The 25,129-nt window shown below is 39.8% G+C and overlaps 1 protein-coding gene across 2 annotated transcripts in view; it reads left to right on the top strand.

Annotated features, from left to right (window-relative positions):
* The window catches only part of taok3 (TAO kinase 3), a 75,170-nt gene that overhangs the window by 20,892 nt on the left and 29,149 nt on the right, over positions 1 to 25,129 (top strand). For both annotated transcript variants that reach the window (XM_022752804.1, XM_022752805.1), the window contains 10 exons: positions 5,527 to 5,654; positions 13,457 to 13,696; positions 16,749 to 16,820; positions 17,700 to 17,801; positions 18,131 to 18,176; positions 19,742 to 19,838; positions 20,288 to 20,401; positions 21,153 to 21,244; positions 21,453 to 21,546; positions 24,190 to 24,271. In XM_022752804.1, coding sequence (XP_022608525.1) covers positions 13,565 to 13,696; positions 16,749 to 16,820; positions 17,700 to 17,801; positions 18,131 to 18,176; positions 19,742 to 19,838; positions 20,288 to 20,401; positions 21,153 to 21,244; positions 21,453 to 21,546; positions 24,190 to 24,271 — 831 coding nt within the window. In that variant the 5' untranslated portion in view covers positions 5,527 to 5,654; positions 13,457 to 13,564. The remainder of the gene's footprint in view (positions 1 to 5,526; positions 5,655 to 13,456; positions 13,697 to 16,748; positions 16,821 to 17,699; positions 17,802 to 18,130; positions 18,177 to 19,741; positions 19,839 to 20,287; positions 20,402 to 21,152; positions 21,245 to 21,452; positions 21,547 to 24,189; positions 24,272 to 25,129) is intronic.

The raw sequence follows: 25,129 nt of genomic DNA, 5'->3' as shown, positions 1-25,129 counted from the left end.
ATTCTTCACTCTGTGAAAATGAGTCACTGCTATAAAAATCCACACCATGCCCCCTGGCAGGATAATCAGGACATAATGTTTAGTTTCTTTCTATCTCACTGGATTAGTTTATTTTCATCCTGGGAGAATTTTGTATATTGTGGAAATGGTCTCATATTTGGTTGTCTCAGCTTTATTTAAAGCAGTATTTCACTATGGGACATATGATTACCTCCGGTATGACTCATCAAAAAACCCACCTTAGTCATCATCAGTCACTGTGCAAATCATCAAGTGTTGAATTTATGCACACTTGAGTCTCATTATCATTTATTAAATTCAGGCACATCAGGGCCAAAGTTATTATAAAGACAGATTAAGCATTATAACTGGTATTTTGTAGTGCTTTAAGTGTGTGTGCATTTAATTCAGATTCACAAAATATATTTACATCTAAGAGCTAGTCAGTTTAACGTGTTTAATCTACTGATGGGTCGTGAGCTATTTTCTGAGAGCAGTTTTTTGTTTGGTGACTTGCTCAACTTTAAGGCTGCTGATGAAGGGGATTTACACCCTCAACACAGAATTCCCTAGGTTTCCATCCAGGAAGTCAGGTCATCATTTCATGAAGTCTGTGTATGTGAAAAACTGAAACAGAAAGAGGCCTGGACTTGGCCAAAGTCCATGTTTGATACTTGATATCACAGCCATCCTTGATCAATTGTTTGATTGATCCCTCTGAAAACTGTTCTATTGGATTGTTTGCCCGAAAAACAGAAATGCCGATACAGGGTTGTCCGAACAGTTTGCTTGGCCAAATTGTGCCTTCAAAAATTGAAGGCTTGTGACTCAGGATTTTGATTCATTTCACAGCTGTGTCATGTAACAGGAGGAAGGGAAAGTAGGAGTTGGTATCAGGATTTTGATCAGTAGCCAGTGTATCAACAAACTTTGTCTGGAAGCCTGTCAGGGTGTTTGAGCCTACATTGCCTGATCTTAACCATATAGGCCATGGAAGAAGTAAGACTTCACTACAATGATCTGACCTCACAGAGGTGACCACACGTCTCTCAAGTATAGCATAATGACACAAATACTATTATGCTCTTTAACTTTGTGCTTCTTATTAACCAAAAAATATGGAAGCGAGGCTTAGAGATCACAAAGTAGTCAAGTGGATATCCCTCACTGCTTTCCTCCATCTCACTCTTCTTCTTTTCTCTCTCATCATCTCATTTCACATCATTACTCTTTGACACAATCAGATCCTCTGTGCCTCTTTGACAATTTTTTTTCTCTCTCACTTTTCTTTGTGTTTTAACAAATGCCACTGCCTCAGCTGGCCCCTGACCTTTGTAACCTGGTGTATTTCTCAAACACACACACCGATAGACAACAACTGCTTTCACTAGAGTATTTGGTATACCTCATAACCACCAGGCCACCACACCAGTTGACCTTAATTTATTATATTTAATGTGGCCTTTGTTTCTGCTTTTGTCCCTCTCACAGCAAGTGTGCAGTATAGTCTGTAAGTATTTCTAAAACAGAAAATTTTCAATTCTACCATACCTACAAATATATAAAAGTTTAAATTAATATTACTATTGTTATTTCCTTAGAAACAACATCGTTGAGCTACTGCGCAAAGCGATTTGCTCACTGGAAAAAGGCATGTTTTTATATTTATACGTGACAAGTTAACGGATTAGCAAAACCAAGTCGTGTGATTTAACGTGCGCATCCAAATTCTAGAGTATTAGTTATTGCATTATTCCTTGATTCTGCTAAAGTGGCTGTGTGTTCAACACTTCTAACGAGTTTGGAAAGCAGAACCATATACTTTCCATCCTCTTACTGGCATTTTCCATCTCTTCTCCTGTGTGTGTATGTGTGTGTTTGTAAGCATGCATGTCTCAATAGTGTCACTAAGCTCCTGAGATGAGAGCTGCCCCGAAGTCTCCAAATCCTGCTTTAGAGCTTCAAGTGTGTGTGTGTGTGTGTGTGTGTGTGTGTGTGTGTGTGTGTATTCTTCACTCTGTGAAAATGAGTCACTGCTATAAAAATCCACACCATGCCGCCCTGGCAGGATAATCAGGACATAATGTTTAGTTTCTTTCTATCTCACTGGATTAGTTTATTTTCATCCTGGGAGAATTTTGTATATTGTGGAAATGGTCTCATATTTGGTTGTCTCAGCTTTATTTAAAGCAGTATTTCACTATGGGACATATGATTACCTCCGGTATGACTCATCAAAAACCCACCTTAGTCATCATCAGTCACTGTGCAAATCATCAAGTGTTGAATTTATGCACACTTGAGTCTCATTATCATTTATTAAATTCAGGCACATCAGGGCTCAAAGTTATTATAAAGACAGATTAAGCATTATAACTGGTATTTTTGTAGTGCTTTAAGTGTGTGTGCATTAATTCAGATTCACAAAATATATTTACATCTAAGAGCTAGTCAGTTTAACGTGTTTAATCTACTGATGGGTCGTGAGCTATTTTTCTGAGAGCAGTTTTTTGTTTGGTGACTTGCTCAACTTTAAAGGCTGCTGATGAAGGGGGATTTACACCCTCAACACAGAATTCCCTAGGTTTCCATCCAGGAAGTCAGGTCATCATTTCATGAAGTCTGTATGTGAAAAACTGAAACAGAAAGAGGCCTGGACTTGGCCAAAGTCCATGTTTGATACTTGATATCACAGCCATCCTTGATCAATTGTTTGATTGATCCCTCTGAAAACTGTTCTATTGGATTGTTTTGCCCGAAAACAGAAATGCGATACAGGGTTGTCCGAACAGTTTGCTTGGCCAAATTGTGCCTTCAAAATTGAAGGCTTGTGACTCAGGATTTGTGATTCATTTCACAGCGTGTGTCATGTAACAGGAGGAAGGGAAAGTAGGAGTTGGGTATCAGGATTTTGATCAGTAGCCAGTGTATCAACAAACTTTGTCTGGAAGCCTGTCAGGGTGTTTGAGCCTACATTGCCTGATCTTAACCATATAGGCCATGGAAGAAGTAAGACTTCACTACAATGATCTGACCTCACAGAGGTGACCACACGTCTCTCAAGTATAGCATAATGACACAAATACTATTATGCTCTTTAACTTTGTGCTTCTTATTAACCAAAAAATATGGAAGCGAGGCTTAGAGATCACAAAGTAGTCAAGTGGATATCCCTCACTGCTTTCCTCCATCTCACTCTTCTTCTTTTTCTCTCTCATCATCTCATTTCACATCATTACTCTTTGACACAATCAGATCCTCTGTGCCTCTTTGACAATTTTTTTTCTCTCTCACTTTTTCTTTGTGTTTTAACAAATGCCATGCCTCAGCTGGCCCCCTGACCTTTGTAACCTGGTGTATTTCTCAAACACACACACCGATAGACACACTCTGAATTCACTAGAGTATTTGGTATACCTCATAACCACCAGGCCACCACACCAGTTGACCTTAATTTATTTATTTAATGTGGCCTTTGTTTCTGCTTTTGTCCCTCTCACAGCAAGTGTGCATATAGTCTGTACAGTATTTCTAAAACAGAAAATTTCAATTCTTACCTACCTAGCAAAATATTAAGGTTTAATAATAGTTACTATTGTTATTTCCCTTAGAAACAACATCGTTGAGCTACTGCAAAGCATTTGCTCAGCTGGAAAAAGGCATGTTTTTTATTTTTACTGCAAAACATTAGCAAACAATCTTATGTTACTGCTCCAAATCAAGTAGTTATTGATTTATTCCTGGTCTGTACAGGGTGTGTTAACACTTCTAAGGAGTGAAAGAGACTTATCTTTTATGGCATTCCAACAAAAACCCAAAACTTGATGCATTTCTCGGTTTTATATCATTGTAAACTGACATTCGTAGGGGTTTTGGACTGTAGGTCCAGATGACAAAATAAGACATTTGAAGGTGTCCCCTTGGGCTCTGGAAAGTTGTGATGGGACTTTTTTTCACTATTGTCTGACAATTTAAAAACACAACAAGAAATAAAGTAATCAAGAAAACAATTGGCAAATTAATAGAGAAGGAAAATAATCATTAGTTGCAGCCTTGAAAGTAGTATGGGTTGAGATTGTATCTTTAAAATAAAATCAATTTAAAGGCCTCTTAAAGATGGACTTGAGTAAAAGACATACAAACACAGTCTCACCCTTGCACTATTTTCTCACTCTTTCTATCTATTTATGTCTTTCTGTTGTTGGTTGGTCACAAATGCCAAGCAGGGTGGAGTGAGCGAGGAGGAGGAGAAGTGCAGCCACAACTTTCCCAGAGGCTCATGCAAGCGTCAGTTTGTGTTATAAATCATTCAGGGACACTCGGTAGGGGCACAATACATTTTTATCCCTCTTCTCTCATCCCTCCATCCTCTCTTCTTTTATTATTGAATGCGGTTCCTCTGAGCACCCAATCTGCTGCTCGGCACGATCAAAAAGAGAGGGGTAGGTTTGGAGGGGTGAAACCAATAAGGCAAGAGCAGGGTGAAAAATGGTAGAGAAGAAGGTAGAAAAGAAGAGTAAAAGGAATTGTTCCAATTTGATTCCACAGAGGAATTAAGTGGCTCAAACCAAAGGTCACAGGGTCATTTATGTAATGAATAACGGATCTACTGTACTTCCTGACTGTTAGGCTGCTTGTAGACAACAGTTGGTTTTGTTGTGTGCCGGCTATGTAAATCTGATGTGTATGGTACAGGGTCAGGTTGTGTTCAGTCGTAATGCTGTGAATGCTGCACCACCTGCTTGTCATAATGAAACACAGTCCAGTAGCTGGCAGCGCTCTGCTGTCAGAACAGCTCACTTGGATTTGATGTGTGTGTGTGTGTGTGTGTGTGTATGTGTGGGAGAAAGCAAAATATTGTATTTGTGCTTGCTCGTGGGTGTGTAAAATGTTGTGTTTGTCCTCAGCGCTGTGTGTAGTGTCCTTGAACTCACCTATTTGAAAGAGGGAGGAAGGATCTGTTCAGCCTGAAACAGGAGGTACTTCCCTTGTTTCAAATGCCAAGACATTTGGTTTGAGATACTGTATGCCCTATGCATTCTGGGATGAGTCATTGGGCTCACCTGTGAGCCTGAATATGCTCAAGCAGATGTAGAAAATCAATTAACATCGAGATGGTTCCTATCTTGCTATCATGTACTAAATAAAGTGATACTTGCAGCATTTTAAGACTTAAGCACTATGAACAGTGTATTATTACCACCTGACTGAGATACCCAACAGCCTTTATCCCACACTGATGATACTGTTAGTGACAATATCTCTACAAATTGAGGTTATATTGTCATCTTTCCTGAAGCTGATAAAAGAAGGACTCATTGCTGTGATCCAGAACTTGTCAAGAAGATAATAACTGAGTGCCAGTTAATATTCTATTTATCCACTAATCGATTAATCCACTTACCATTTCAGCTCCAGTAACATTATCACAGACACAAATTTCTTTTTCTTCTTAATTTAAATGTATTCATTTAATCTCAATCCAACCATCACCTTTCTTTTGTTTCTTCCTCTCTTGTTTCTCAGGTACAGTCTTAATCCAGTCATGAGGAAAGTCGCCAAGAAGTCAACTCTGGACTTGATCTGAGGAGAGAGAAAAGGAGAAAGAGGGAGACAGAGGCTAGTTGGACACCCTCTTTACACATTTCCTACTGGTTGGTGTAACTTTTTGGTCATTTGTTTTTCAGGGCACCCCATCATAGTGATACAAAAAAAAACAAACAATGTCTTTAATTTTATTATAACTTCCACCATTCAGATAAGTTAACCAAGTGTTTGTCTGACAGGCTTTACAGGTCATTTATTGACTTGTCTCAATAACGTGTGTGTGTGTGCGTGTGTGCGTGTGTGCGTGTCTCATGTTGCAGTTAGACAGCCAGCACAGGCGTCAGCCAACTTCTAAACTGGGTCTTGTTTGCCTTGTAATGAATGCATTGATATACATAACAACTAACCAACTGTCTGTCTCACTGGATTAAAGCTGACTCTGGGAGGAGGTAAAGCTTCTCTGGCCTGTACCATAACTTTCTCAAGTTGTCTATGTGTACATACACGTGTGAGTTCCTGTGTGAGTATCGCTGCAGTCTAACTGTTGGAGGTTTCATGTTTTATTTTAAACCGGAAGCATCGTAGCGCAGACCACTTTTATGGTTGGCAGTATCAAACTTGTTAGACTTAGCAGTTGTATTTTGCGTGTATTTTGTGTTTGTGTTTTTCAGATGAATAAAATTTAGATATTGCAGTTAAACGTGGTAGATGAAGGTAGCCTTAAAATGTTGATTTTTATTAGATTCTTTTTAAACAACAATTTCTAAAGTACTGCTTGTCTTTTCTTTAGTTTGTTTGGAAATGTTTCTCTGTAAGGTTTTCCTGCTCAGGCATCTTAAAGCTATAGTGACTGAAGGAAGCCTGAGGTTCATCTGTGGTTTGGAGTCTTTTGTGAATTGGGCAATAATGTAAATCCTTCTGTCAACTTATCATCATGGCACAGAGAGCCAACACCAATCATTGGATTCAGGAGAAAGTCAGGCGTGTGTGTACATTCTGTGCTGTGGGCAAATCTTGCTGCTGAGTCACACCCTGAGTGGGAAGAGAGCTCAAGGGTATCGGGTGTGGTAGAGGGGAAGAATTTGGGTTACAGAACAATACTTGAGGCAAGATGAGGGATGATTTCAAATGTCTCAACTTCCCCTCACTTGCAGACTAGTGAACTTGAGGGCAGAGTGAAGTTAAGACTGGCCCAGGCTGTACAGTAAAGTCAACAATAAGCCTTGTGGTGGCTTGAAGACCATGGTTCCGGATTGACCCATATTGGTGTTTTCACTTATATACCTGATAAGGCCTCTTTTTAGGGAACTGAAGATGTATACAAAATATGCTGGCTTGACATCTTCCTCTCTCTGTAGTTGCATAGAAGCCTCGTCTGACAATTAGCAATGCTGTTGTATTCCTGTTAAGGTCATGATATGATTCTAAGAGAGTGTTGTACAGTTCTGCTAACACTGACAAATAGAGAATGAACTTTTGTCCACCCCCATTTGCTGTCAGGTTACGGTCAGCTGTCAACTCATTGTTAGTACATTAAAAAAGAAACAAAAAAACAGTGGCCCTTGTGGCATAAAGTAATTCTGCTGATGATTAAACGAAGGCTTTAAGATCTCGATCTGAGGGTTTCAGATCGAATAATAATAATAGCATTGTAATACTCACCTATTCAATGTAATGGGAAGGTTTACTGTGTATATAAAATTTTGCAGTGTAGGCATATCTCAGTTTTACTCCCTAAAACCAAACTCTTCATGCATCCTGCACAAATTGTGAATGTGGATACTGTTGACTGAAGTCCACAAAGGTGTAGTCTGGAGGATTGACATTTGTATTAAACTATAGAGACACTGAGGTTGTGTCAGTGTGTATGCATGCATGAATACATATAGTCTGTCCATGCATGGCCATGTGTATGGACTCGGAGCATGCAGTTCACTGGAGGAAAAGCCACTCTCTGATTTTCCATTGATAAGAAACAACCCTATCACAGTTGGCCCCTTGAATTGGCTAGTCATCATCATACAACCCTGCGTTGTGCATTTGAATAGGCTTCTATATTATTCATAACGAGGCTGACCCATTTAATGTCGTGCAGAAGGCACGCACACACACGCTTGTACACGTCACACATACGCATATGGTACTCTCCAGGGACCTTGCACTCTGGTGAGATGTGAGGCTCTACCGACTCTTTAAGTTTTTATTAGGCACAATTACTGAAGTGCAGTGATTTTCATTTTTTCCTGAGTGAGTGTATGATTCAGGCTTCCTTGCTCACTCATATGTACATGCGCACCTTCACAGAAAAACATACTCAACTCCAAAGCTCTTAGCTCGCTCTCTGTAACGTTATTATAGAAATTAAGGGGAATGGGATCATTACGTAATTTTTATTCCTTCGGTCTTACATGAACGTGAACACACACGCGCGTGCACAAACACATTATCCTCACACAATGTCTCAATGCGCAATTTAGCAGATTTACCAGTTCTTTTTTTCCGTTTCTGATTAGAGCTGGTGATTTGAATCCCAGTAAGAATTCCCACAGTCTGTCTAATTCCTGTTCCTGCCTAAAGCCAGGAGGGGGGCCAGTAAGCCGCTAAACCCCCTGGCTACACGCACATACACACACATATGGACACTCATGTGCTCCCAATGGCATAACAACACAAATTTATTTTGACACACCCTATGTACATGTGTATATACAAAATGAGCACATTTTCACAACCACTTTACTTTCACAGGCATATATGCATTTTCATACAGTATACACACACAGACACACAGAGTTTATGTTGAATATTGACAAACCCAGGAAACAGAGAGTAAAATGAATGATAAGAAATTCATGTGTTCTTCCTTGTCAAAGCTTTTCTCTTTAAAGAAATTGATAAAAGAGAGGGCAGTTACAAAGAGAATTGAAGACAAAGTGTTTAAGAGTGGAGTATGTAAGAGAACACTGCAAATCTGAGTGTAGAGGAAACTTGGAATTTCTGTCAAGTTGTTTTCCATCAAACTATATCTTCTTATGATTTTGCACTTGCAAAAATGATGCACATCCAACCATCCGTGGGTTATTTGAAAGAATTTTTTTCCTAAATCTTCACAATATCTTTGCACAACTTGTCAGTCAAGGTGGATGTGGTCTTGTGTTGTGAAACATTTCACATTCAACCATGTTTTCAGGTGTGTGACCAAACTTAACTTTTTCCCAATCCACTGGCACACTGTGGCTCTGTCTAATTCCCTCTGAAAATGTATCAAAAGAATTCAGTACTGAGGCTCTACCTTGTATTTGTGGACCAGTCTTTTTGTTTGTGGCATTTATATCTTATTCTTGTATATAATTGGCAAAGAGCAGACAATGTGGTGTCCCATTTAAATATGACTGTTGCAGCACATGGTATACAGTAGAGCCATATCCACCAGCCTGACAGACTTAGACCTACAACAACATGTTGGTACATCAATTAGTCATAGCAACACCAACAAGTGGCCTGGGGGGTGGGAGGGTGTATATGTTTGGTTGTGTGTTTCTGCTCATGTGTTTTATTGTGTATGCATGTTGAACTCTGGCCTACGGTTAACATGTGTATGCCAGCATGTGTTGCATGTACAGGTATAACCACTGGAGGAGTCCCAGAATAAGTTCTGTAGATCTTGTGTTTTTGTGTTATTAGATTTTGTTAACTAACATAAAAATGAATAGCAGTGGCAGGTGTGAAATAGTGAGTAGAGTTGAGTCGCTTTTGAAGTTCGTTTTCAATGCTGCCAGAATAAAATGTAGGGAAAACACTAACTTCATGTTATGTGTCTAAATTTCTTGATCCAAAAATTGTCAAAACTTTTAGATATTAATTAATCGTCAAGACTTTCAGTGCAAAATCCTTTTTGTTCTTCAAAAATGGTTGAATTCTTCAGTGTTTTCAGTGTGTGTGTGTGTGTAGTCCAGACTAGATTAGCATAAACCGTATAATCTCTTCTACATGTAATTTGTTTTTATGACATATAGTTTATTGTATCTAGCAAACCTTTTATCCCCATTACGCACCCCCACAGTAACCCACACACACGACATCTGATTTACTCAGACATCAGTGTATGCATGCAAAGTGTGTGGTATCCCTGAACATATACACTAATGCACACCTACATATAAGTACAGTGTCATGCAGTGGTGTGTAGTTGTGCACATGTTGCAAAGAATTCACACTCACACACGAAGCGTTTAATCTGTCTAAGCCATTTGCCTAATCAGCTCTCTCTCTCAGCACAATACCATTCATAGATCCACAGTAGACACACACAGACACACACACACACACACACACACACACACACACACACACAGAGCTAACTGTCCAAACACTGGGCTTTGCAGGACTAGTAACAGCTTTACCAAGTCCCCTGTGTTACAACCTGTTGTTGCCACATTGCATCACTTCACACATCTTAAGAGAGAAGGAAGAGGAGGAGGAGGAAGAGTGGAAAAGAGGGTGAGAGGGAGGTGTGCAGTCTCTAGAGTGATCACATGACTTCAGTGTTCATTTGCTCCATTTCTATCTGTCTTTTACTCATCTACCAACTCTCCATCGATGTGGTTTAGATCTGCTTTCAAAGCTGTATCACAGGGGTGAAGCTGCTTGCTTGCTATTAGTGGGTCAGTGTCCCTTTCTATCTGTCTGTCAGATCTTCTCTCTATCTCTCCGTCCAAATTTCTTACTCTTTCATTCCCCAATTTTTGTTTTTCCTGTATTATTTTTGCAACATTTTCATTCCTGTCTCATTTTCTATTAGTGAAAGCAGCATTGTCATATTATGTGTGTGTGTATGTGTACATGCTGTGGGTGTGTTTTTGATGGGTATAGGGTTGATATGGGGGTTGTGTCAGACTTTATTTCAGTATCTATCTGGCGCACTCAAGCAGGACAGTGCTGATGCAACTAGGAGACACACAGACACACACACACAGATTTGCTAAAACTCATGGACACACGCAAGTTCATATTGTAGGTAAACAGATATAAAATGCAAGTGCACACACTGAAACACACAGGGAAAAAAAATACAGGTAACAACCCACACAAGCACGCATGATCTTTATGATTCTTTTTGCACTGCCTAATTTAGCGAAAAAGCAGACAATCACGTTGGTGTAATGTAAAGCTAAAATGATTAGTTAATTAATTAATCATTGAATTAGTTGGCAACTATTTTGCTAATCTTTTAATCAAATATTCTTTGGTTCCAGCCTCTCAAATGTGGAGATTGCTGCATTTTTTCATATTCATATTAATATATTATATTTTACTTCTGTAAAAATAAAAGTAGAAGTAAAACTACTACACTGAAAACATTACAAGTAAAGGTCCTATATTTAAAATCTTTCAGAAGTAAAAGTACAGACTTATTGGCAATAAAATGTACTTACAGTATTAAAGGTAAAAGTATTATAATGCAGAATGGTTCCTGTCGGTGTTCCAGTATTAGTGGATGATTATTATTTACATGAGCAGTGTTTTAATGTTGCAGTTGGTGAACGTGGAACTAAATTGAATTGCTTCATATACTTTTTCATCTATAACAATGCATCATCATTTCTAAACTCATCATATGTTTTGTATGAACAGTGTTAACCTGAAAAGTAACTGTAGTTGAGTGGAGTTGAAAATGTGATAGAGTTGAAGTATGAGGTAGTATAAAATGGAAATACTCAAGTAAAGTAAAAAAACCACGAGTTGTGTCGAAAAATAAATCTGTAGTCTAAAGGTCGTATGCATACAGTTACATTTCTATACTGTACGCTGTAGCTCAATGATTATTCGTCACACCTCTGTCAAAGGCATGGAGGTCTCAGTCGAGGGTTTCATGCCTCTCAGAAAAGCATCTACAACCAATAGATGCCTTAAGGCAATAAGCATGTTCGCCTGCAAATGTGATCTTTCATATTATGTAAGCAGGTAAACTGAAACCTTGCCTCTTGTTTATGTGACAACCTGTGGTTGTTTCCAAGTATGTTCCTTGAGCATTCCTAGAGAGAAATCAAAGCTTAATGGCATGAAATTCACTTTAGTCAGGCTGCAGTACAACTGGCTGCCATCCCAAATGCTGAGATGTTATAACAGCTTTGGAGATAGTAGCAGGCTGGCACGGTGCTTCAGGAGTCTTTTCAATATACAGAAGGTTACGAGTGGCCAGATGTGTCTATTTGTTAAGGTTTTCTTGGCCAGCACACTACTCACCTCCTTTTGGTAAACTAATTTGACAAGAAATAAATCCACTTATCCAGTTATACAGTCACAATGTGAATGCTCAACATTGTTTCACTGTTATCCAAAAGCCTTGGGAACTCAGCTGTTTACAAAATTATAACCTAAATGATGACACACCTCTTTCCTTCGACTTTACAGTGTAGCACATAACCAGCGTCTCTTGACATAGGCCTTGAACATATGAGCACAGACTTTGAGCTGCCTTGAGCCATGTGTTTTTCTGTTGAATTAGTGATGATGCCGAACCTTGAGGCCACTTTCAAACCTTAGATGTTGTTCACCTCTTGTATTTTGCAACTTTTTGGTGAAGTTAGCCATTTTGTATGAAAGAAAATCAATGGAAAGCTGTAATTAGTTGAATTTCACCAAACATAATGCAACGTGTTGAGATTGGGAGAAAAAATTTAATTTGGACATCCCCATTAAAGTTCCTGAATGAATTATCTTTGTGCATCTGGTTCCATGGAAGAGAGGGTGCAGGACTTTGCCTTTAAGGATGATATTTTTGGAGTGGGTGTTATGGCTTAGATCCCTTTTAAGAGCATGGGATTAGGATGATGCTGATGCTTAGTGTCTTGGCCTGGGTGCCTGTGTGTCTTGCTGCCTCTGCCTGTATGTCAGCTTGCTCTGTGTGGGGCTGGCCTTTGGAGCCAGATTTGCTTGCTGCATCTGGCTGATGTGCACAGAGATTTCATGGTAAAAAAGGAAAAAAAAAAAAAAGAGAGAGAAACGGGCATGAGAGAGATAGTGTGCGACTGTGTGCATGTGTGTGTGTTGCATGTGCAGCGAAGCTAACTGGAGCAGGGTGTCCAGGATGCGTACACGCTTCACAGCCTGGCTGTAGCCTTGTGATATAAAGCGTTCAGTGTTTGTGTGTGTGTCTGCACGCACACAGGCAACTGTTACACCGTGTGCATGTGTGGAAATGGTGCATCAGTGACTCAGCTTCAGCTGTCAAGTGTGTGTGTGTGTGTGTGTGTGTGTGTGTGTGTGTGTGTGTGTGTGTGTGTGTGTGTGTGTGCGTGTGTGCGTGCGTGCATGTTTACATGATCAAGTGTGACTGTGACTAGGATGAGCAGCAGGACTAGTCAGTTAGCCATCATCATATGACTGTCTTTTTTCCTGTCTTATCACCTATCAACTGTCCATGAGATGCACAACTGCAAAGGCATACACACACAGACATACACACACACACACACACACACACATACGCACGAATGTTGATAGTCTTCGAAAGTAACATTAGATCAAACAATGTCTGGATGTTCCTGAGTATCAGTTACCAACCGTGTGTGTGTGTGTGTGTGTTGTGTGTGTGTGTGTGTGTGTGTGTGTGTGTGTGTGTGTGTGTGTGTGTATGTGTCTCAGTGTAATGTAATGCCTTAGTGTGCATGTTACTAGTTTGACACTGATTATATTAATAGTTCTTGTTCTTAAAAGTTTCAATATTTGCTTTCACACAGGAAGTGATGTGTTAAGTTTTCTAGCAACAAGTAAATGTTTAGATTAAATTGAGGAGGATTTATTTAGTTAGCCTGAGGAAAAGAAAAGTGATCATGTTGTTCAGTGCAATCCACCACATTAAAAATGTCAGCTCATCGTTTGTCTTTTTCTCTGTTGTGTTTTCCAGGTCTAGCTGGCCAATGCCGGGTCCATCCTTGACATCTGGTGGCGGTAGCAGCAGCAGCAGTGTGTATGTGAGCGTGGTCCCTGGCGCCTAGCCCATGTCCAGCCCATAATGCCGTCATCCACACGGAAAGGAGTGCCGAAGGACCCTGAGCTGGCCGACCTCTTCTTCAAAGATGACCCCGAGGACGTCTTCTGTGACCTGCACGAGATCGGACATGGCAGCTTTGGTGCTGTCTACTTTGTAAGTGCCAATTCACAAACACAGATTGAAGGAAATCCTTTCAACTGGAAATAAGTCTCGCCATAAGTGTCTCTGTAATTTTGAAGAGATCCTTGGAAGAGATCAAGTTGTTGTCATGGTCATATCATCAGGATATTTCTAATGACAATCTTGGAATACAAATAGTTTTTCTCAGGCATTTGCTTCAGAATCCACCATATCTTTTTGTTTCAAAGGGTTTTCAATTATGACTGGACCTTGAAGGCACTGAAAAGTTATTGGATTGTAGGAATCATTTATTTGAATTATTGGCTTTATTGAAATTTATTCAGCAGAGTTTTATAGTTCAGAAAGAAAGACACCATGTGAACGGTGGACCAAAAAAGTAGTATGACCACGGAGCAATACACTTCTACCTGAGTATTAGTACGCAACTATAGCTTTGATGTTATGTATTAACTAGTTACCATACATACTAATTTATGATTCATGTATTGATTTGCTGATTTTTACACATGATGTTAGTGTTGCCTGCTGCATTATTGCTCTTTGAATACAATTAAGTGGAGATGGATCCCCTCTCAGCACTTTCTCTGTACCCTTTCTCATTAATCTCATCATCACTAATTACTCATCAAGCCTTTGATTCTAAAGCTGCGTGGAGGGAGGTTGAAAGCATCTCTCTGCTCTCTCTTATTTCTTCTCTTCTCCTCTCCATTCCTCTTCTCTATTCTCCTCTGCCCCCCTCCAGATGCTGGGGCTGGGGGCCATAAGCCTCCTCCCTCCCTCCTAAGACAGCTGTTCTCTTGGTATAGAAAAACAGAGAAGCTGTCAATTGTGGGGCAGGATTTTCTTGGCTGCCAGGGCTTTACTATCCCCTTCTATCCCATGTCAGTTACACACACACACACACACACACACACACACACACACACACACACACACACACACACAAAGCCCCAATACATCACTAGTAGCCCTGGTACCCATGTCCGTCTGGCTAACAGGCTCCAGTGTGTGTCTAAATCCTGCCCTGATGCCAGTGCTGTGCTCACTGACACACTTATGCTGTCTGCATTACAACTGGTACACTGCTAGCTTTAGCTGTTAGCCAGAGCAGTTTTAGTGAAATGTGTTCCGATCATTTGTTTGTTTTTTTTTCCTGGATAAAGATGTAGTCATTTTATTTAGATACTGAAATGACTGGTCTGCTAACAAATATAAGAGGATATCTGTTTGAACATGTGTATTCATAAAACATTATGATGACATTGGTTGAGCTAGTGTAACAGAAATATATGGGGAAATGAAATTTTCTGTTTCATTGCCTTATCTTTGATTGATGTAGCATCCTTTTGGAGAATATTAACTATAAATAAAATATTGATGAATTTTTTTTCACCCTAAAAACATTCAGGGAAGGTGAAGTACTCTTCTCTCTTAGTGTCAATAACCTCCATCCAGAAATAGGGTATCCTGCACGTAGCCCAAGAAGCAAAACCCAGGGCACAAAGGTCTGCAAATAACTCGCTGCTGCTCATTAAGCTTATTGCTTTGAGCACACTGTAATAATTGATGGTGACTTACTTGAGCCTGTCAACATTTTTATCAATTTATAGACAGAAAAAAAAATCAAAGTGAAATTATAAGTGTAGCCCCCATTCCCAGTGGAAATTATGGCGTTTCATATAACCCGCTGTTGGGAGAAATCTCTGAACACCCCAAGAAACTCATGAACACACATACTTTGATGGACTGTCTAATATTTAAGTATAAATGTCTGCAGTACTAACAGTGCATAAGATGGAAACAGGTTAATTGCATGATAGAAGGGTGCAGTGACTACTTCTGGAAATGCATGAGTATTCTCACGGTTATTCCCGCACATGCATGCATAGTCAAATAAGTGTGTGCAATTGTATGTGCATTCATAGTTAATGCATTGGAAGACTAAGGAGGAACTCCATTATAGAGGAGAACAAGGGGAATTCCCTCTGTTGAATACGCAGGCCCATCACCCAGGGCTTTGAACACACACTACTGTAGTGTATGTTGAATGAATTAGTCCATTGTAATTATTGATACACCCCCTTTCTTCTGCAATGACAATTAGCCTGAATGTATTTCAATATTTCAACGTTACATGGTTCTTTTTTCTCCTCTCTATTGCCATCTATCTATACACTACGCCAAAGGGAATGGCTATTATGCATGCACTGACAGGCAATCATAGGGATCAAATGAATCTGAAAAAAGTCAAATGGGGATACTCTTGCCTGCTGTTACTCTAATTCCATTTGACTCTCAACATGAAATTCCCATTTATTTGTAAGTGAGATGAAGCCGAGATAAGGGCTTAGGCTGAGCCGCAGCGCAGCTTTCCCTGAGGTCAGATGTCTCAGAGGTTAACATCACAGGTTTGACATGGGCATGTGAATGTGCACAGAAAAGTCAAACACAGTGTACATGCAGCACTTACCTACAGGCTTCTCCTAATGACATCGTTGAGTGCTTTGATCAGGCAGAAATTTGTTTTAATTAAAATGAGAGAATCTGTTATTTCCATATCACCCTGTTGTAAATGCATTGCTTTTTGCATGCATTACGTTTTGTACGCATAGGATTTATCTGGCTCACCTCTGAGTCACCCTTCAAGCAATACACGAGTTACTGTCCAGTGAAAACTAATTTATTTTCAATTTACAGAATCTGTTTGCTGCTGTATCATTCTGATGTAATATAGTTCAGTGCTGCATGTGATGTTTGAAAAAAGGTGTTATTTGTATATAGAATACTTTCATTTCACTAGCTCTCTATGATGCGTCTGTGATGAAAATTAGTGTTTGGATTTAACATAACAGAACCACTAGTTTCCCTGGTTAATCAAGCATCAGGATCTTTAAGTACAACAGTGAAATCCCTTTTTTATGCAGTGTGTTATATCAATGTGTGTCTCTGTTTCTAACTTATTGATGCAAGCCTCTTTTTATGGAGCTTGTCCTGTGATGCCTTGTGGGAGGATTACTGCACAAGTGTTTGTGGGAGCTGACCTCTTCCATTTTCAATCTTTCAGGCACGTAACTCTTACTCCAACGAGGTGGTGGCCATCAAAAAGATGTCATATAATGGCAAGCAGACTACCGAAGTAAGAAAAAGACATGCGCACGCACGCACGCACACACACACACACACACACACAAACACACACACACACTTGCACAGGAACACAATGACAACCAAACACCAAACTTTGTACTCAAAAACCAAGGTGCTTCTGTGGATGCACCACTACAATTTGGTGCGTGTGTCTTTGAACCATATCACAAAAAAAGCTCAAGTTCGAGGGGGCATTTCTTCAGTCTGTGGTCAGATGGTATTTATCTCACATGCTTAGACACAAATGTAGAACAAAGAGAGCAAGTGCTCAAAATGCAAAAGCAGTATATCACTGCTGTTTCATATAAAACTTTAACACTACCTTGTGAGATTGTAAGATGTCTCATTTGTGGTGGCTAGTTACCCTAAAAGAACAAAAAATAATGTAAAAGTAATTAGTCACCACCAGATGCAAAAATTAGAACAAACATGTGCCTCCCTCAAGCAAACCACTGGAAAGGTTTTAGGCGCAAGACTGAAGTGTATTTCAGAAGACGTCCTCTGTGATCATTGCTTCCACCAGAGCGGAACTTCAGCCCACATCTCTGTGGTTTAGTAAACTTTCTTTTTATAAACCTGTGAATGATGGTTTTGTGAGAGGACTCTGGCTTGACATTGTCAGACTTTTTCTAACTAGTTTCAATTTTGTGTATTTTATTACTGTTCAGTATTTATGTTGATGCAGTGCTATTAAACAACTTGTAACTGGTAGCAGATTGTAAGAGCCATAACACCTGTGTGCGTGTGGTCACTACCATGAGGCCAGCTGCACCACTGCAATCAAAGTCACGACAATGCCCACTTGTGTGTTACTGTGATTGTACCTATAGTGTGTAACCATCTGCGTGTCTGGTTTTGCCTTTGTTAGAAGTGGCAGGACATCATTAAGGAGGTCAAGTTTTTGGGACAGCTGCGACACCCAAACACGATTGAGTACAAAGGCTGCTACTTGAAAGACAACACTGCCTGGGTTAGTGGATCCTTCTTCACATCTCCTCTTATCAAAGTTCTTCTCTCACAGTTTTGCAACACTGTTTATCGTTTTCTTCCTCTCTGTCTGATTCTTTTCCTCTTTGTCTTTATTTCTTCTCATGTCCCACTGACCGTGTTTTCCTGCTGCCCACTAAAGTTTCTCTGCACCACATCCATTGTAGACATTGTAATCCGATCACTTTGCAGTTGAGAGCAACTTCACAAGTTTTCACAAATGACTTAAAGCCTTGTATTTAGGATATTTTATGATAGAGTGCTCACCATGTGAATGATTAGTTATGCAGCTGTAACTGTATTCTATTTCAGCTGGTGATGGAGTACTGCCTGGGCTCCGCATCAGATTTACTAGAGGGTAAGTGTATTTATTAATGTTTAATGTGCACACACACTTTGAAACGTATAATTATAAAACTGGATTTATTGTCTGGGTCAAGCTATTTACCTTAACATTTTTCCAGTAAGTAACTGCACAAGGCCAAGAAATAGTTTCAAAACCACCACGTAAAACCTTAACTCGTCATTTTTACACTTGGGTTATTGGACACATTAACAAATTAGAGATAACGTGAATAAGTGAGCTTTAGCAGAACCTTTAGACAGGACTAGGCTACCTATTTCCTCCTGTGTCTAGTCTTTATGCTAAGCTAAGCAAACATAAGCAGAAGTTGTTAATCTCGAAAAAAAAGAAAAAATGTCAAACCATTCCTTTAAAGAAGTTGTGAATATGTGACCACTGAAATCAGACTGGTTTGAGGTAATGATGGGGAAAGTTCTTAACAAGCAATCAATTCTCTTGTAGATTTATTTGTATCTTGTAGAGTTTTGGCACATTTGTTTTGGGTTGACATTGCTTAACTCTACATGAGCTACAGCTTCTAAAACAAGTCTCATTAAACCACAGGTAGATTGTGCCTGCAGGTTTATCTGACACCAGTAGACTTAACTTCTCTACCTAATTTTCCCTCTCTAGCTCTGTAGCTAAATATGAAAATGAGATTACTGTTTGACCTTAGTTCATGAGGTTTTGCTCGTCTAACCAGAAATGAGGAACTGCCTGCTATCAGATGGCTGCATTCATATCTTAAAACCCATAAAACCTCATGATCTGTAATTATTTTCTGTGGTTATTTGTTAGACAGGTGAAGCTTACTATAGAACAAACCAGAGAAGAAAAAGTACTCCATACATGCTTGGTGTGAATGCATGCTTAAGGTCAATCACTGCAGCAATTCCCACAAAGAGCTTCTTGTAGCAAGATAATACAGTGTAAATGTAGAATCTGCTGATTTGTAAGTGAATTTATCATCGTTATGTGGTCTGGCCTGTGATGTTGCATTGAGGACTTTGATAAGACTGACAGATGAAAGACCATATCGGTGTTACATTAGTTTCTAGATTGAATACTTTTTTAAGCACCAAAAAAAACATTTTCCACTTTTCAAAGCTAGAACACTACTGAACTGTTATGACCTGAACCTTATGTGTTATTTCAAGCACCTATGTGTGTACTCATCACTTACGTAGATACACTGTCGTGACAGTTGGCCTTGGCCTGTGTCTTTTTTTTTTTTACTTCAGCCTGTGTAAAGATTTCTCTGTGATAATTCTGCTGTGACCTTTTTGCTTTGGGATGTAGTTTCTGTCAGTCCACACAGGGAGCCAGCGTAGGAGACCATATCACAGATGTTTACATGTTATCCATATGTTAGATGCCAACAGAGTACTTTCTTATTGCTCTATCAGCAGGAGCAGGACAGACTGGTACAGTTTTTTTTCCATGAAGTCTGCATCTCATGACTATATGCAGACTTTATTCATTATATAGGCCTTTGTGTAGAACTGATATAGTTCATTATTGTATTATTCAAGTCCTCAGGGAATTCCTACTCATTTCCATTGTACTTATTTTTCCCCAAGTTCATAAGAAACCACTCCAAGAGATGGAAATTGCTGCCATTACCCACGGTGCCTTGCTAGGACTGGCTTACCTACATTCCCATAATATGATTCACAGGTGAGTCAGTTTGTTTCCTCACTCAGAAACATTTCCCCAGAGGAACATACAGTGACTTCTGCAAAGACATGATAAAATGAGATGAGAGACGCTCATGTTCTCCCTTTATTGCAGTGTTTACTAATTAAGTTGTAAAGACTCATGTCTGTACTTGTTTTGTGGTTCTTGAATATCACTGTCAGGAAGTAACAACCCTCCTGTTGCACTGGTTCCTACACTATTATCTTTAATGGCATACAAACTTGATTGACATCCAACTGTGGTGCTGTATGAATCCTTTTGTCTGTTCTGTGTCATCACAAGTCTCATTGCAGACAAGGAGACCCTTATCTTCATTTTCAGACATGTATTACATTTGATGGAGACTTACTGGTGTCATATTTTGTATTTTAGTATATTAACTTTTCTCTTCATGTGCTCCCTCTCGTCATCCCTCTCTCCCCATCCAGAGATGTGAAAGCTGGTAACATCCTGCTGACTGAGCTCGGTCAGGTCAAACTGGCCGACTTTGGCTCCGCCTCCATTGCCTCACCTGCCAACTCCTTTGTGGGAACACCTTACTGGTTAGTATACACAGGACTTAAGTCATAGACATATGGTAGGGCACAGGACTCCACATCCTGAGAAAACCAACATGAAGTGGGATATTTTTGTCGGTGTATTACTTCAGTGTCAGTCCTTTTTTTCTTTTATTTGCGTAGAAATTACCAACTGTTTTGCTTAAGTTAGATGCTTTTATAGTTTTTTTTTTTTGTTGCAGGATGTGAGTTCTTCATGTTGTTGCCATCAGGCTTTCTGAATTTGAAACCCCTGAAGCCATTGTCATAAGTTACAGGACTTTAACAGCTTTATGAAACCAGCAATGTTACATATTCCATGTCTTAAAGGGACTTAGGTCTATCTCTCAGTATGGCAAGTCTATTATATAATGTTACAGAAGCTGCTGCCATAATGTCCTCTGTTGTTTTCCTCTCATATATAAATGATCAGCTCCACAAAAAATATTCACTCACACACTCTTGGCAGCTTTGATGGTGAATGAAATCATCATATAATCACTCATCATGTTAAATTCACACACAAACACAAGTTTTCACACATTTATAGAAACACACACACACATTTCAAAAACTGAGCTGCTATCACAGCATACCAGAGTCTTTAAAAGCTATGAGAGGCTTAGCAGATTATAACATTTTCATGGATTTTACCACATACTTAATAAACTCTGTGTGTGTCTGTGCGTGCACGTGTGCGTGCGTGCGTGCGTCTATGTGTGTGTGTGTGTGTGTGTGTGTGTATCTCTGTCCTCAGGATGGCCCCAGAAGTGATCCTAGCCATGGATGAGGGTCAATACGAGGGGAAAGTGGACATCTGGTCCCTGGGTATCACTTGTATTGAACTGGGTGAGCATACATCTACCTACTGGTTAAAAATATATTTATGCAGTCCTGATTTGATTAAATGTGATGCAACAAGTGGACAAAGTATATGTTTAATTTCAAATCTGCCTCATTCAAGGAGAAGCAGATTGTGAAAACTTTGGCACTAAAACATCACTCGTCCTCCCTCTCCCCCATCTATCTCTGTCTCCCCCTTCTTTTCTTCTTTTAGCGGAGCGTAAACCGCCCTTGTTCAACATGAATGCCATGAGTGCCTTATATCACATCGCCCAGAACGACTCTCCCACGCTGCAGTCCAATGAGTGGTGAGTTGAACACACTTCCCAAATATTGCTTTTCTATTTTTCCCCCATCCAGGGAGAAAATCTGGAGAGTTCAACCAAATATCAAAATTGTTCATCACATCCCTCAATTTTACATGCATAGTCAAGAACGCAGTCCAGTGATGTGATCCGTCAAACTGACAGTCCATGCCAAAAATTAGTCACTCTCTCAAACTTATTTATCCACAATCAAAATAAAAGCCAGTGAGACTGCTAATACAATACCTCCAGTCAGCTGTGAAAATTAATGCCCAATCTGATCTGGGCTCAGTCAGAGTAAGACATCCCTGTGTTAATCTGCACGACCTGTGATCCCTGCGACAGGCTTTGTGCAAGGTCACGCTCTAAGTCTCTTATGTAATTACCTGAGAAACCTCCACCAAAGAAATACTATGAAAATACCCACACCGTTCCTGCAAGGCTATAAAGCATATTTTCATGTATCAACATCAAAACAAAGTAGTGTGATTATTCTAATATTATTCTAGTAGTTAAATCTCACATTTTTTTGTTTCCCATACTAAGTAGGATGTTTCTTTGTATCCACACTCTGTGTTCTAAATGTAATATGGGAAAACAGCCTGCTTTTTGCATTACTTTATGCTGCTCTCAGCCTTACAGCTCATGACTGTGGATGCTAATAGATTCTCTAGAGACTCTCCTTCCAGACATCAAAAAAACTTAAAGCAATTTAATTTAGGCCAGCAGGTTTTAAACAGCTCTTGGCTGTCTCTTTGCAACACCAGCCCATCCCACAGTGTTGGAAAAAGCACCTTTTTTCAGTCAAGACTGGTTGTCCTACTATAAAACATCATCAAATTTGACATTTTCATGTTAATTCAGCTCATAAATTAAGAAACTGTATGTGCCATTGTTGATATCTGCTGATACAGAATATCTCTGTCTGTCAATATGCTTTTTATGTAAAGAAATTAAACTGATTTGGTTCTTATTTTTTACAGTTGTGTCACACACAAACACACTAATAACATAATGGGTGTTCATTGTTGCTTTGAGGATTAATTAGTCTATAAACAAATGATTTAGGCTAGCTGGAGCATGAATGTTAATACTTAGACTGTACCACAATACCATTGCTATTTGATCATTTATATTCTCGACAAATAATCCATGAACACATTCTGTATAGTATCTTCTATATTAGCTATAAGATTCAATCAGTATAAGCTTTATTAACCTGGAGATAAATGTCGAGGTAATGGAGGAATTTGGTAGGAAACAATGGAAACTTGGGCTCAGCAGAAAAGAGGATGTATACTGAGCAGTATAAATGTGTAGAGAGGTAGGTGAATTAAATTGGCAAAAATGGTGTAAAAGGACACTAGCAGCAATTTAGCCAGGCAGCGAAATATTCCACTGCTCTTCTGAGCTGCTGTGGCCACAGCTCACACATCGCATATGAGGTGCGATTGTCATGGGGGGAAACAACACTCATGAAATATTAACCTTATGTTTGATGTTCTCCCTATAATTCACCTTTGTGTGCTTCACTCATGCTGTCACTCCCGTTGGTATAAAAGTGAATGACGTGTTTGAGGTCCTAGGCATGCAGAGTCGTGCAGGTGTTTGTTTCTTGTAATATTTTGCAATAATCTGTATCTCCTGCACAGCCGAGGCAAGTAGCTGACTGTTGCTCTCTATCTGCCTCAGCGCAGCCTGAGGGCATCAGTGGCCTTCCTGTGTCTTCCACCCAAGCTCTGAGTTAAATAAGCGTTCATTTTTTTACACTTTACAAGAGAGCGTGTATCGCGGGCTCTGACAGAAATCAAGCAATGAGAAACAGGAGGCAGGGGGAGTCTTTTAAGTTAGAATTTGCAGCCTATGACTGTGCATGGAGATCGCCTGTTGTAAAATTAGCATTGGTTTCTAACATCGGGCTGAAGCGAGCGAGTGTGTCGGGCGGCGCAGGGTTGTGGTATTTTTGGAGGAGCTCCAGCGGCCTGAGGCGTTAGCAACATCCCGCCAGATGAGACTAGTAGAGACATCAGCTCCATAGTGTTACTTCACTACACAAACACAAGAGCGCACTGTATACACATTGGCTTGACATACCTTGGCTAACCACAGAGGACATGAGATGTTAGAGGTTAGGTGGAGCTAGGTGGTGGAGAGGTGCTGGACTGTTGCACTCACTGACCCCGCAATGACCCCGAAAGTGTATATACTGTCAAAATCCTAAGTAGTATCATGGGCTACTTTATCTTAACAACCCATAGCAACAATTTAAACACCGTGTTACATATAATGTGTTATCAAGAGCATATTTTTAGATCAGAGTCAGTAGCGCAGTGTTCCACAGCTCCAGTGGCCTATATCTTTATTGCTCCACATATTTACATAACCCATATATGATTCATATATGGGGCTACACTGAGAGATTACAATGGATTGCTGGGGTTTAATTCATTGATATGGTAAACACAGCACAACAGAAGAAGAGATTACTCATCACGTTATTCATTGACAATAAGTGCAGTAGGTGTGGCTTAAAGTAGCCTATCATTAGATTGTCACTGCTGTTAATGCTTTACTTACTCTGATTTAAGTATGTCTGACTGAGAAGGGGAATCTATAACCTCTCATCTCACTGTCCTCTTTACCCAGGTCTGACCCCTTCCGGAGCTTCGTCGACTACTGCCTACTGAAAATTCCTCAGGACAGACCCTCGTCAGGGGAGCTGCTAAGAGTGAGTGGGCTTCCTCTGTAATCCTTCCAGCTGTGACCTCACTTCCTGTCTCAGTCAGTCTCCGAGCCATGCGAATGAGTCACTCCCACCCACCCACGGCTCCCTAATATGCAAGCAGATACACAGTGTATTCTTCAAACGCAGGAATCAAGCACCCCGCTGAAAACTGCTTATGGGGTCCAACTGATATAGGTTTTTAAATGCTGTTTCTACCCATCATACATACAATTAGAGTGTCTTTGTTTTTGCATGCAAGAAAATATGCAAAATTAGAAGCATTTTAGAAATGCTCCATTCTTTTCTTCATTTTATTTTTTTTTTTACAAAAGAACCTTATCTCAAGACCTACTTGCGTGGCTTTTCTGGAGTTTTGAAAAAGACAAGTAAATGGTTGAGGCTTCAAAAAGAAGACACTGAAACGTGGCCTGAGGAATAGAGATAGGAATTGTTTTGTGTAACTATTTCCAAGGTCAAGAAGGAATCTTCAAGCTAAAAATTTGATAATTTTGTCACGTGTCTCCACTGTCATCTGACAAAAGAAATGCAAAATTGCATAACAAAGAGATGTAGTTGCAAGTCAGTCTTTATGATGACATCTTTTCATGCATTTCACGCATACACCCAAAAACCACAGCGAACATACACAGTGTTAATCTATGTATATTCTTTGTGTTTCCCGTGTAGTTGAGGAGTTGATCTTGTTGTTTGTGTGACCAACAGGTAATCCTATTGGTCCACTAAGAGTTTTATGTTCTTGGTGATCACACTCAACGGTGCGGTAGCCCAAGCAGCAGCTTTCACACCTGCCTCACCTTAGGGAAGGTGGGAGGTTAGGTAGCAGTTAGATGAGGGGCTCTG

This window comes from Seriola dumerili, unplaced genomic scaffold, assembly GCF_002260705.1.
Source record: "Seriola dumerili isolate Sdu_G_001 unplaced genomic scaffold, Sdu_1.0 BDQW01000177.1, whole genome shotgun sequence".
NCBI lineage: Eukaryota > Metazoa > Chordata > Actinopteri > Carangiformes > Carangidae > Seriola > Seriola dumerili.
Note: the sequence above shows the minus strand (reverse complement) of the source record. Positions and strands in the feature narration are given on the sequence as shown.